The 13,094-nt window shown below is 51.5% G+C and overlaps 7 protein-coding genes across 7 annotated transcripts; 3 read left to right on the top strand and 4 right to left on the bottom strand.

The window, feature by feature from the left end:
• Nucleotides 1-177: 177 nt before the first annotated feature.
• CLUP02_01537 (uncharacterized protein) lies at nt 178-2,218 on the bottom strand (the record flags this gene model as incomplete). Its single annotated transcript, XM_049280577.1, has 4 exons — nt 178-1,581; nt 1,789-2,029; nt 2,086-2,121; nt 2,202-2,218. The coding sequence occupies 4 exons, from the start codon at nt 2,216-2,218 to the stop codon at nt 178-180; spliced, it is 1,698 nt and encodes a 565-aa protein (XP_049136534.1).
• A 2,033-nt stretch (nt 2,219-4,251) lies between these two features.
• On the bottom strand, nt 4,252-5,469 carry CLUP02_01536 (uncharacterized protein; the record flags this gene model as incomplete). The annotated part of the gene is made up of 1 exon (XM_049280576.1): nt 4,252-5,469. One exon carries the CDS (start codon nt 5,467-5,469, stop codon nt 4,252-4,254), a length of 1,218 nt encoding a protein of 405 aa, XP_049136533.1.
• A 1,584-nt stretch (nt 5,470-7,053) lies between these two features.
• On the top strand, nt 7,054-8,146 carry CLUP02_01535 (3-oxo-5-alpha-steroid 4-dehydrogenase; the record flags this gene model as incomplete). The annotated part of the gene is made up of 3 exons (XM_049280575.1): nt 7,054-7,090; nt 7,162-7,386; nt 7,476-8,146. The coding sequence occupies 3 exons, from the start codon at nt 7,054-7,056 to the stop codon at nt 8,144-8,146; spliced, it is 933 nt and encodes a 310-aa protein (XP_049136532.1).
• A 287-nt stretch (nt 8,147-8,433) lies between these two features.
• CLUP02_01534 (uncharacterized protein) lies at nt 8,434-9,381 on the bottom strand (the record flags this gene model as incomplete). The annotated part of the gene is made up of 1 exon (XM_049280574.1): nt 8,434-9,381. The coding sequence occupies one exon, from the start codon at nt 9,379-9,381 to the stop codon at nt 8,434-8,436; it is 948 nt and encodes a 315-aa protein (XP_049136531.1).
• A 663-nt stretch (nt 9,382-10,044) lies between these two features.
• Nucleotides 10,045-11,041, top strand: CLUP02_01533 (uncharacterized protein; the record flags this gene model as incomplete). The annotated part of the gene is made up of 3 exons (XM_049280573.1): nt 10,045-10,072; nt 10,321-10,495; nt 10,636-11,041. The coding sequence occupies 3 exons, from the start codon at nt 10,045-10,047 to the stop codon at nt 11,039-11,041; spliced, it is 609 nt and encodes a 202-aa protein (XP_049136530.1).
• An 87-nt stretch (nt 11,042-11,128) lies between these two features.
• CLUP02_01532 (uncharacterized protein) lies at nt 11,129-11,344 on the top strand (the record flags this gene model as incomplete). The annotated part of the gene is made up of 1 exon (XM_049280572.1): nt 11,129-11,344. One exon carries the CDS (start codon nt 11,129-11,131, stop codon nt 11,342-11,344), a length of 216 nt encoding a protein of 71 aa, XP_049136529.1.
• Nucleotides 11,345-11,683: 339 nt separating this feature from the next.
• On the bottom strand, nt 11,684-12,565 carry CLUP02_01531 (chaperone hchA; the record flags this gene model as incomplete). The annotated part of the gene is made up of 1 exon (XM_049280571.1): nt 11,684-12,565. One exon carries the CDS (start codon nt 12,563-12,565, stop codon nt 11,684-11,686), a length of 882 nt encoding a protein of 293 aa, XP_049136528.1.
• Between the last annotated feature and the right edge of the window lie 529 nt (nt 12,566-13,094).

Here is a 13,094-nt window from a genome sequence, read left to right as displayed (position 1 = left end):
ATCGTATAAAGTGTTGCATGATTGGCATGTCTTGAAAGGACGCGTGCTCCATTCAAAAATCGAGTTACGTCCATTAAAATCGTGAGCCCTTCGCCCGATCCGAAATCGCAGTGTCCGGAGACATATTGCTCCAAGCAGCATGCGGAACCGTTGGCGATGCCCTGGTTCAAGAGGCGTCTAGTTCGCAGCCGGAGACGGGGCACCTTGGCCACCACGACCACGGTAGCTGCCTCTTCCACCACGACCGCCACCAAAGCCACGGCCGCGACCACGACCTCTGCCCCGGTAGCCTCTGTATCCGCCGTCGACACTGCCTTGACCGAAGGTCTCCATATTCTTGCGTTGTTCCTCGCCGCGCCATTCACGGCCGCCGGGCTTCTGACCGTTGTTGTCTGCCCGATCTTTAGCCTCGCTCGAGATGTTGTCGAAGAATGATCGGGTCTTGTTGTAGGCAATCGGCGGGTTTGTGCCCGCGACCTCGGGAGCGGGCACTTCGGCTGCAGGTCCGTTGGTAGGAGTCTCGTTCAGAGGGGATCCAGCGATCGCCTCCTTCACCAGGTCGTCCTTGTTGAACTTCGCATTGGCTTGAGCAAAGTCAAAGTCCGCATCTGGGACGTCGACCTTAGCCTGGCCCTGACCCTGTGCCGAACCTTGGCGGCCACCGCGGCCACGGCCCCGACCGCCTCCTGGCTGAGTTGTTCGGGCGGCGTTGACCCTCATTTCATTGACCTTCTTAGTCAAGTTGTCCATCGCATTGCCATTGCCCTGGGGGGCGGCCGGAACTGCAACGTTGCCAGCATTCATGTTCGCCATAGCCAAAGCGACGGCGGCCTTTGCTGCCTCAGTCGCATCGCGGACAGAAGCGGCGGTCGGCGCCGCGGCAGCCTTAAGAGCAGATTGCGCAGCGTTGCTATCGTTCACAGGCACTGGGAAGGCCTTCGGCATAGAGCCAGCCAGAGGAATGACGGGCTGGACGCGGCCGATGTTCTTCGGTCCTGTAGGCACAGGAAGCTCGACAGGCTTGGTGGGGCCAGCTGCGTTCAAAGATGCAGCAGTTGCCTTGACCTCTGCCACAGAGGGCTTCGAGTCGACAGGGGGCGTAGGAGCGGGTGCCTGGAACCCAGGCGGTGGTGCCGTCTTTGGTTCGCTTGGTGCACCTTGGGCGGCCGGGGTGGCGGCCTTCTGCTTGTCACCAGCAGCGCCAATCGGTGCAGGCTTTCCATCTTGAGGACCGGGAGTGCCACGGTTCTCAGGAGCCTGACCAGGTACACCACCAGGACCGTGAGGTCCGCCAGGGCCCGCAGGTCCACGGGGGCCGGGAGGGTAGTTGTTGTAGTTGTTCCACTGTTCAGGGCCGGGAGGGAAGCCTTGGCCCGGGGGACCGGGAGGGAACCATCCTGGCGGAGGAGGATAGGGCATGCCGCCCATGCCAGCGGGAGGAACGGGACCACCGCGGCCTGGACCAGGGGCGGGACCCCATGGGCCAGGTGGGGGATAAAAGTTGTTCTGGAAAGGAGGTTGACCGAATCCAGGCGCGGGAGGCGGCTGGTTGTTGGGTCCCTGGCCAGGACGAGGACGAGCCTGTAATGCGCATCATAATTAGCCATGTTTTGATACATTGTATCAAACAATTTGAGAAGAAGTGACGCTTTGATTCAGAAGGAAGGCAACGGAAATTTCGACATCGTGTAAGTTGCGCTTTTCCGACAAGACGATAAAGATTTACATCCGCAATATTTCATCATAAAATGCGTCTAGGAAGAGTAGGTACGCGGAAGTAATACTTACGTTGACAATGGCAGGGTCCTCAGGCATGGCAGGAGGCTTGTTCTCCTTGATGCCTGGGTGGTCTTCGATCTTCAAGTCTTTGACATCGCTGCCACGGAAAATGATGTAGTCATAAACCTGGTCGGAGGGTGCTATCTCTTCTTCGGGTCTGTTCCTTCGACCCTCGGTTCCGAAGGAGCGAACATTCTCGAGCGAGACGGTAGATTCGTCTGAGTTGATCTCGTGAAGAACGCCGACATATCTAGAGGCGATGAGCAAGGGGACTGGGGAGCAGTGCAGAGTCCTCCAAGTCCTTACCGAATGTCGCTCTTGGAGATGAGGGAGATGCGAGATCTATATATACGTGTATGTGGTCAGCAAGGATGTCGAGCGAAATTGCGCTTGGGATTGGGAGGGTCCCCAGGTCTTCGTACCCTAAGAATTCTGACATCTCGGTTATGAGGGTTGCGTAAAAGACGCAACCAAGCTTTGACTTCGCGTCTTTGGGAGAACGGAAAGGAAACAAAAGTCAAGCCGCGAACCAATGCGCTCCTGGAGAAAAGTAAATACAATGCCGGGAAGAGGACGCGCAAGAGGAAGGAAGATGGTATTGAAGGTGGTTGGGGTCGTTGAGAGAAGAGGAGGAGGGAGGGCGAAGCAGGTAAGGTATTTGTGTGGAGGAAAGGTTTGATGGCGAGAGGTGGGAGGACAGCAAGCAGAAAGCGAGAGGCTGAAATCCCCACTTCTCACCGCATTGGGTTGGAGCCCTCCACCTTTGCTCGTTCCTGCCCTGCACCCCACGGCTGAACCTCGGTGGAAGAAGCTCCTGAGCTAAAGAGGTACCTTTTCCCCCTTAGGTACCTCAAGGTAGGTAAGACTCCACCCCACACGACGGATCACCCCCTACGACAGATCACCTAATTCAGTACAATTCAGTCAAAAACCACTAATTCTACCTACTTCATTTTATAATATTAAAAATATTTAAAAACTACTCTTAGATATATAATATATAGTTTTCCTACTAAAATAATTTTTATAATTTATAATTTATTATGATTATTAAGATATCATCAAATTCAATATAACGTTTTTTACTATATAAAAATACGATTTCTAACTTTATGAAAAATAAATAAAGCTAAGTATTTTAAAATACTGTAATTTTTTAAATGTTTTTCTAAGCTTAAATATACTATTCTTAGCGTTATAATAATTACATAAGCTTAGAAGATTCAAGTTTTTATAAATACTACTTATTATAATATAACTTAATATTTCTATATAATAATACTTATATTACTAATAAAAAACTATTTATATAAGTTTAATTTAAATCTATTAAAAATAATTAACTTTAAAAAAATTTTAATAAATAAAAGAGTTATATAATAAAGTAGAATGTTAGTATTTATATAGAAATTATTAGTAAATATTAATATTAGAAAGCATATTTTAAATCTAATATTATTATATAATATAATATGAAATGATTTTTTCTAAATATTTTTCTATACTAATTATATTTTTTTATAGCTTGTGTGTTTTTTAAAATATTTATTTTTTAATTATTCATATATATATGGAAGAGTGGTTTTGGCTAAATCTGGCCGAATTGGGTGATCTGTCGTAGGGGGTGATCCGTCGTGTGGGGTGGAGTCTTAGGTGGTAGGTACCTTACCTTAGAAGGTGGCCCTGGCTGTTGCTCCTGCCAGGAACGAGCTTCTTCTTCTTTAAGGTTCTTCCGACTCACTCAAAGAGGGGCATGCGACGTTAGTCACAAACAACCTAGATATTGCTACCTCAACCCAGACATTGCATCTCAATCGTTGCATAAGGTAGGTTCATCGTATCACAACATTCGGACCACACTTTTCTTACAATTAACAACGAAACTTGCCATTCAAGCGCATGCTGCAAGCTCTTTCAGTGTCATGGACACTCCGAGGCCATTTTGCTACTGTTAACATACAAACCTCACAAAGCACCATGGAACATCGGTTTGCTGCAGAAGTGCATAAAGAAAAGAGCTGACGCACACCTCTCATGGTGGATGGGAGTTGCTTGAGAAATTGTATAATTGCGCTAAGCCTATGCTACCCTTGAGGCTACTTGCTCTCTGAATAACCTCCTCGTATCTCTGTCCTTTGCGCAATACGGAATCCAAGTTAGACTTGGTCCGACAGCCCTAGCTACTCAAAAGAATTCCCGCTAGTCTTTGGCAGCCCAAAACCGGCAATGAAGGTCGATATTCTCCATGCATCGTACGTCTTTGTTTCCTTCCAGGTGTTCTGGCCACCAATAATGACCTCGTCGAAAGCCAATTCGGCATATTCAATCCATAGTCAGCACTGGCTTTTACCAACTGCAAACTCTGTTCCAATGCAATAGAGACATATAAAATGTCTTCATTCCACCTCCTCTTTCTGCCTCTTATATCGATTGACTTCGACAGCATCTCTTTCTTCTCTTGTTCAACGCTGCCTAAGCTTTGTCTTCGTCCGTGATCGTTGTCTCGTCGCCCTCTATCTCAAGGATAATTTCGTCAATGATTTCTCGAGTCCAGTCGTTGAGGCTCTTCGGGTCTATGTGTTGACTTGGATCAGTCTCGGCCGAAGCATCGTTCCCAAGTGAGAAGATGCCCCTTCTGTCGTCCAAGCCGATAACATGTTCTTGGTGAACCGGTGCTCGCTCTTCCCACGCCGCATCTCCAAGTGCCATGTGTGTTCGGTCCCGAACGTTGCGCTGTCTTGGAGGAGGCAGACATTTGTTGTTCAAAGCCCTGCGACTCGCGTCCTTATACACCGAAAGCGTCGGCCATTCAGCATATCGATCTTGTGCCCTGTCCGTCGTTTTGGTGTACTGAATGTTCCAGCAAGGATCAGCTCCATACAATGGATTGGCAGTGGCTAGATTCGGCTTTGCATCGGAGGTCGGATCTTGCATCGAGGCTGGTTCTCTGTTGGAAGTATGGCCTGAGCCGCCGCCTTCCTGTCGCGCCTTCTTCTGTTGTTCTGTCTTCAACCTAATGACCTGTAACATGGCGGCGTTTAGTCGTATCTTGCGGTCTTTCTCGGCTAGTACAACTTCCAAGTACTCCTCGAATGTGGCAGGGGCAGCAGGCGACTTGCTGAAGTCAAGGCGTTGCATTTCGAGCTGCACTCTTGTGAACGCGTCCGTCAACTCCGTTTTGGGGCTCCGCCAGACCTTAGACTGGCAATGACTGGGTACGGCTTGAGGGGGCACTTGAAGAGGCACTGGGGCAAGCTTCGTTAGTTGTCTCCTATCGGCTGCAGGCCCCGTTGGTGCGTTCGGAGGGGGTCGAGTGTGAAAGACGCGACTGTGATAGACTGGGATATGATGCAGCTGTATCTGGCGTCTTCGGTCTGCTGCTGGAGCTGTGGGCGTGCCGGGGGGTATGTCGTTCTTTGATGAATGGATGTGGTCTTTGCAATTTTCGACGCCGTCAAAAGCAGAACTCGATGTCTCTGTTGAGTGTTGGCTTGTGCTGGATGAAGCTGTAGGGGAAGACGGGACGTTTATGACCTTGGGCTGGACTTTCCGGCTGCGTTGTCGCCGCAAGGAAAGTGTCTCTCGGTTGGAGGGCATGATGGTCCTGTTGGCGTTCGTGGAGCATTTTGCCAGTCCAAGGTGGAAAGGACGTCCCGGAATAAACTCCGGAGTGGCACCCAGACTAGTCATTTTGGACGCTTTGAAGGGCTCTGAGAAGAAAGTCTGCTTGTCGGCAGTTGGGCGAGAGCGATGCTGCTATGCTGCTATGCTGCTGAAAAACTATTGTCGGTATGTGGAATAACGAATGGGAATAGTGTTTTGCTCACGCTCAGAGAATGAAATTCTTTTAATCGTACTCGTAGGTGATGTGATGTTAATCGGCGATGTTGTGTAAATGCGTGAATGGATGGTGAAAGTGATTGAGTGCTCACTCTCTTGGGGAGAGGTGGATCACTCGAACCACTAGAACTGGGGGGATACTCGACGGTAAGGAGTTAAAAGGAGAGGTAGAAATCAAAGGGTTGGAGCCGGAGGCAGGGCAAAGGAAGGGAAGATTCGTGGACTGGAGTAGTGGGAGGTGGGAGGTGGGAGGCATGGTGTGGGTGCACCTTGACTAACGGAAGGCAGGCACCTTCTCACGCACGCTCTCTGTATCGACCAGACGGTCGGCCAAAGGCTGTTCTTCTTGAACCAACTTTGAACAGTCGTTTTGATACTACAAAATGCGATCACAATAAACAGGGCATGGCCTGTAAAGATTCACTGAAAACTCAGGACCCAAGGTCCTTCGAGGACCTCTCGACCTCTCGAGGACCATCTCTTCTTGTTGCGACCAGATACAAAGGCTCTCGAATAATTGTTTCGTGGGAGCACTCGACAGAAATTCCTCGGCAGAAGATGAAGTTGCCAGAAAAAAAGACCATGAGGAGACAAGCAAAGACAAAGCCAACAGCAACTCCAAACACTGCGGTGTAGCATGAGTTACACTCGGCTGGGTCATCAGTGCGGTGGATTTCTGAGTGAAAGGGGACTGTTTTGAATACTTGGCCCCCAAGATCCTAGGGCAAATCACGACCGAGGTCAAGGTTGTCCTGAACAGTCCACCTGGTCTCGAAGGCCGCATCTTCAAAGTCCGTGGTCGCACAACGAACCGTCTCGAGAAGGATCAAAAGTGGCATGATTAAGGGAAACACCAGAGGCCCCAGAGTCAGCATGAGCAGATCCCGATGCCAAAAATCTCCAGCCCCAAGCCCTATAGGGGGGCAAGCAAGGTCCTTAAATTCACTGTTAGCTGAGGTGCCATTTCGAGAACCCTGAAGGGACTGTGTCCAGGCGGCTTTGATACGAGAACCAAAGGTCTTGGAAACCTTAAGGCGTCTTCTCAAGATGTTAGAAGTATAGTAGAATTCTGTGAATTACTGGCTAAAATTTCTATAGCAAAGCCATTTGCGCCAGTTCATAGACGAGGTGTCGTCACGGGCGGCCAGGACTGAATGATGTTAGTTATTTGTGCCGTTTAAAGTGATGCGCCCGACCTCCATGCATAGAGAAGCATTATGCACCTACAAGGTACAAACTCAAAATATGCCAATGCATCAGAACCCCACCCATCCCGAGGCACATCGAGCGGCCGTGCAGTAGCTTCTCAACAACTGCTCCGAAATCCAGCACCGTTGAAGCCCTTCCTATCCCAAGCTTCCCGGGCAGACACAAAAAGTGCATTTCGAAATTCCCAGCGACGACCCCTCGTCTTACTCAGGACAATCAGAAGCCATGGCAGCCAAGATCACGCTCAAGCTGAGCAACCGCTGTAAGTGATTCCTCGCAAGATACACTCCGTGTTGAATGCCCTGAGAAAATTACTTACACGTGTTTCCACAGCACCGAAGCAACCGATCAAGAAGCTTCCCGAGTCTATCGAAGTCCCTGCCGATGCCACCGTCGAGGATGTCAAGCACCTCATTGCTCGCCAGGCAGGGTTCAGCGACTTCAACCGCGTCGGTCTCTTCGACCCCTCGACCCAGAAGACTCTGAAGAACCGCAAGGCACAGATTAGCAGCGAGGAGGCTGTTATCTCTGCCGGCCAGGTGTTGGTCAAGGATCTCGGTACGTTGCTGTCCAACGCCCAGTCCCAGACAGAGGCGTTTGAAAAGAACATAGACGAGACATCGGAACTGACTCCTTTCTCTACGCAGGACCCCAATTGGCATGGAGCACCGTCTTCGTGATCGAGTACCTCGGACCCATCCTCATCCACATCGCCGTCGTCGGCCTGCGGCCCTACATCTACTCGGGCCCTGGCGCCAAGAAAGCCCTCTCGCCGACCCAGCTCCTCACCCTCGCCATGTTCCTCGGCCACTTCCTCAAGCGCGAATACGAGACCCTCTTCGTGCACAAGTTCTCCGCCAACACCATGCCCCTCCGCAACATCTTCAAGAACTCCTTCTTCTACTGGGCCTTTGCCGGCCTCCTCAGCGCTTGGCACGTCTACTCGCCAACCTCGCCCACCGCCCTCGCCCGCAACGACGCCGTCGACGTGATCGGCACAATCCTCTTTCTTTTCGGCGAGGCCTCCAACGCCATTGTCCACCTCAACCTTGCCAGCCTGCGCTCCCGCGGCGGCACCGAGCGCCAGATCCCACGCGGCTACGGCTTCTCCCTTGTCACCTGCCCCAACTACATGTTTGAGATTCTCTCGTGGATCGGCGTCATCATCACCAGCCGCAGCTGGGCTGTTGCCGTCTTCATCATCATCGGCGCTGCCCAGATGGCCCAGTGGGCCAAGGGCAAGGAGCGCGCGTACCGCAAGGAGTTCCCCGAGACATACAAGAAGAAGAAGTTTGTCCTGCTGCCCGGCATCTTCTAGATTGTGGGATAGTCTACATCCAATGGTATAGCTTAGTCGCGCTGGCTTTACCACAAGCTGCCGACTCCTTTCACGAGATGATATCATGGCGAATGGTGACGTTTGATATGTATTAAAAAGAACCCAGAGATATTTAGTACGGAAAGGCGTCAAAAGAGGAGGGTAAAAGTTTCCAAATCATCAAACTTTGTTGTTCATATTTCAGTCCGTTTCGTGAATAGGTCATCATCGTCGTTCAGTCGTAAAGAAGAAAGGTATCGTGTCTGTCCACCACCGCCAAAAGCAAATCACAGTGTCGAAATCGATGTCGTCTCAGACCCCTTTGCGCGGCCATCCGTCCCAGTGCTCGACTCCGCCTCAGTCAAACTCTGACTCTCCGAACAATCCTCATGCCCCCCATCAATCTCCATATCGACAAGCCCTCCATGCTGCTGCTGCTGCTGCTGCTTCCTCATCTTCCCCTTACCATCACCCTCCTTACTCACATCACCACCATGCCTGTCCTCTCCCATCCTCACATCCCCCTCCCCATCCCCGACCTCACTCCCGCTCCAGCTCCCACTCCCACTCCAACTCCCCTCGCTCCCACAACTCTCACACCCGCTCCCGCAACTCCCCTCCCTCACGAGCCGTAACGTCTCCTCGAGCACCAAGAAATCCCGCTCCAGCACCTCGGCCCAGTTCTGCACGTTCCCCAGCTCTTTCACCCTGCGCGCCGCGTCCCCCGAGAACTTTGCCAGCTTGTCGTTCTCTTTCCGCAGCGCCTCCGTCGCGCGCACGACGTCGCGCTCCTGCTTGTCGAGCGCCGCCGCGTTGGCGTGCAGCATCCGCGCGCGGGTCTGCAGCTCGCCGTCGAGCATGTTGCCGATGGAGGCGACGACGGCGGCGCGCGCCTCGGAGATGTGATGTTGTTGGTCTGGGGAGGGGAGGGTCTGGTGGAGGGGTTGTTGGGGCGGTGAGGATGCTGATGCGGCGGCCGCCGAGGTGGAAGAGGCGGGGGCCGGTGGTGGTGCATGTTGCTGTTGTAGTTGGTGTTGTTGGGCGGCGCCGATGAGCACGTTGTGAGGGGCCGCGGGGCCGGAGACGGAGGTGTTGGAGGACTGCGAGTGCTCTGCGCGGGAGGCGCTGGATATGCTGGGGTGTTGCGATGTCGAGGTCGTTGATGAAGACGGGGCCGGGGGAGGCGGCGGCTGCGCGTTCCTCCCCGACCAGGATGACGATAGCGAGGCGAACATGACGGCGGTGAGTTGTTTAGTTATTCTGTTGTACGGTATATGGTACACGCGCGTGTAAAACACCCACGCGCAGATAGGACTGCCTACTTCTGGATGAGAATACAGGAAATGGGCTCTTGCGTGTACCTTGTAGGCTTCTGGTTCCGTGGTGTGGATACGGAGAGAGCTCTCGAAAGGATCGTGAGCTAGGCAAGTGTGGGAGAATATGCGGGTGGCGGGGGAGAAAGGTAAGGTAATCTGCGCTTCTACGTAGCCACGTAGCCTTGGATCTCCAAGACTTTTGCGCGATCTACCTACCTAAAGTACAGCAGGGATACACTAGAGGAATCACCGGCCCTGCCTCGATCAGGTAAGTCGTGGTGACGGCGAATCAGAGGAGGTAACGGGATCGGCTGATAGCTCCCCGCATGAGATGGCGGGGTAGTGGGGCCGGTCGGTCCCGGAGGATCAAGTATGAACTACACGACGTCCTATCCAGGCTATTCTTTGAGACTCGACAGCTAGAGTGTTCCCCTATAGAGCCTAATCTGTTGACCACATCGAGTCTCGCGCGCGGTATAGGAAGAACTTTGACTTCAAACAAGCCCATACATTATTGTAGTCTCACGTCAGCGCTTGAGAATCAAAGATTCCCAATTCGTCTTTCTGTTCCACTTGAAAGACATGATGCCGGTAGCCGGATTACAAACGGGTCTTTGGTATGAGGCGTACCTGAAATTGGCAAGACTAGCAGCTGGACTACTCTCACGTTGACGTCGAAATGTCAACCCAACGGGCACTCGCCATTCAGATGGACAGTTTTCTCGGGTTAGGACCTGATGTGGAATAAAAAGGACTCCTTTTCTCTACTCACATACCTCCCTGTCTTCTATCTTCTATCTTCATCAGCCTTCCTTCTTTTTCGTTCCCATACCTGATCGAAAACTGTGAAGCTCATAGTCTTTCAAATCAATACCGCCAACATGGTCTCGCTTTACAATGCCTCCATCCCCATGATGCTCAAATATCTGGGCAATCTCAAAGTCATCCTCACAAAAGCTGAACAGCACTGCATCGCCAAAGATCTCAACCAAGAAGAGATGATCAAGTTCAGACTCATCGAGGATATGCGAAGGTGAGCTTCAACACTCCCCAGCCCCTGTCTCTCTCACCCAACATCCCCCTTTCCTCTAACACATCTCTATTCCAAATCCCAATGTCGACAAACATATGTCCCAAAAATCTCCAGCTAACCAAAACAACCCCCAAATGCAGCCTCGACTACCAAGTCCAATCAATCTCCAACACCGCAAAATTCCTCGCCACCCGCGTAGCTCGAGCCCCAGACACCTACTTCCCCGACGACGAAACCACCTTCCCCCAACTCCAATCCCGCGTCGACGCCACCGTCGCCATCCTCGCCGCCCTCGACCCTGAAACCTCCATGCCCGCCGGCCGCGAAGACGACGAAATCCTTATGGAGACGAAATCCATGGGCACCTTCCGCTTCACGGGCTACTCGTACGTGGTCCAGTACGCCTGCCCAAACTTCCACTTCCACCTCGGCTCCGCCTACTGCATCCTCCGCCATCTGGGGGTGCCCCTGACGGCCTTTGATTACCTCGACACGCAGCGGGACTTGTTTGTCAAGGTCGAGGAGAAGAAGCAAGAAGAAGCCTGAGGTGTCGTCCTCATAGAGAGGTGTAGGTCTGTTGTTGCCGGCGTCGGCGAGGATTGCATCTGGTTTGACAAGGAAGCAGCCGGCCTGATGAACCACTTTCCCTGTCTCGTGATCCGAGGGACATGTGCCTACGCCGACTCCCAGAAGAACGATCGATGGCAATGCCACGCCTCGGTCATGGCCGCTGCGTATGCTCAGGAGCTCTTGACCTACGTGTCGGTCGCGGGAGTACAGGAGACCAAGAGAGCACTAGACGTGCTTCACTTGGGTCACTTCTTGCTTTGTTCACTGGTATTAGACTAGTAACGTACAAGATTGAATGATGGTGGAATACGTTCCGACTGTGAGTAGTTGAGCAATAGATATATGACGCGGAGAGATCACGTTTGTAACAACAACTGCCAGAATATGGCATGGTTGAGTGCAGTTAATTTTCACTCGAAATTATGGTTCTGATTAAATGACTTCCAGAATCAGACGTATTTCACAGCCAAGACTTATTTCCAAATCCAGATCGTTCTTGACGGCGAAATAGAGGCATTTTCTAACTTAGGAAAATATGAGATTTACCTAGTTGAGTCACCTCAGAAAACCATAATGGGTTGTGCCATAATCTCAAACAGCTAAGCTACATCGACTTCGTCACGAGAGCCTCTCAAACTCCTCAAGCAATGTCTTTGCAGCAAGCTTCCCGAGATTGTTTGACGCTAATGGCGAATCTCCAGTAAGAAGAAGACGATCTCGGTGAGTAGCACCAGAAATATCCTTGTTGAGGACCGTGACACCGAGATTGCGGAGACGCTCGCCCACGAACCATTCCATCTTGCCAGGGATATATCCAATATCAACATTGGCGCCCTGATCCAAAGAGTCCGGAAACACATCTACTGCGTAGCCGTTGTATATGAACTCACTTCCCTCTGGCTTACCAACATCGGCAGCAAGCATACTTGCTGGACCGTGACACAGAGTGATGAAGAATCTCTGACTGTCGTGAGCCCACCGCAGAACTTTACCAACAGTCTCGGAAAAGGGGATGCCGTTCAGGACCCCGTGTCCACCGGGAATAAAGACAGCGAGATAAGGAGTATCCTTGGTGAACCCTTCACCCCACACGTCGTGGAGGTTGAGTGGACTACGGATCTTTTCCTTATACTTGTCAAAGATCTCCTTCACCGCAACATCCTCTTCCGGAAAAGCCCACATCTCAAATTTGACTGGGTCTCCCGAGATCGTCGCAATATCGATATCGAAACCAGCGGCGTCAAGGTGGATCATGGGCAGAAGCATCTCTACGGGATGGTTTCCTGTCGAGAAGAACTCGCCACCGGCCATCTTAAGATATCGTTCTTGAGTTGCAATGAGGAGTACTTTCCACTTGCCACCGTTATAGGCGTTGGGATAGTCGGCCCCATCGAAATCGGTCTTGGGCGATGTGTACTTGGTCAAAGAGAAAGGCGATGGAAACCAGGCATCCGCCTCGGCCCGATCCCGTATAGGAGCGCGATCTGACGCGTTTGACATTGTGAGTGGTGGGACTTTGTTCAGCTTGTGGGGGCAACTGAAATCTTTGGTAGACTTTTGAGATGAAGGCGAGAGACCTAGGAAATCAGGAACCAAGCTTGTTCGAAGGGTAGGAAGCCTGCTTCTTATACCCGATTACCACATAATTGGGTTTGCTTTTACGACCATGATCAGAAGGAATCACGATCAATACCTACCTTAAGGTTTGTAGTTGAACCTTATCATACCACTATGCCGATACGGTTGAGATAACTGTCTGAATACGTAGTGGGCATCACGTGGTGACGTCATCGGCCACTATGTGCCGTAGTTCGAGAGAGGGGTGAATATACTGCCCGCTTACATTGTCATGTAAGTCAGATGGAACCCCCGCGTCTTCGGACTCTAAAGTCAGCCAAAGTACACGAAAGCCCGCAACCTCCTTCAGAACTATACATCACAACAGTACGGCGACCCTTCGAAAGCCTCAGAGAGTTTCAACAGCCTGCCAAAGACGTCGTCAGCGTAAACTTAGCGTATGTACATTGTT

The sequence above is a fragment of the Colletotrichum lupini genome, chromosome 1, assembly GCF_023278565.1.
Source record: "Colletotrichum lupini chromosome 1, complete sequence".
Classification (NCBI taxonomy): Eukaryota; Fungi; Ascomycota; class Sordariomycetes; order Glomerellales; family Glomerellaceae; genus Colletotrichum; species Colletotrichum lupini.
The sequence above is the reverse complement of the archived record's forward strand: the minus strand, read 5'-3'. Positions and strand labels throughout refer to the sequence as shown.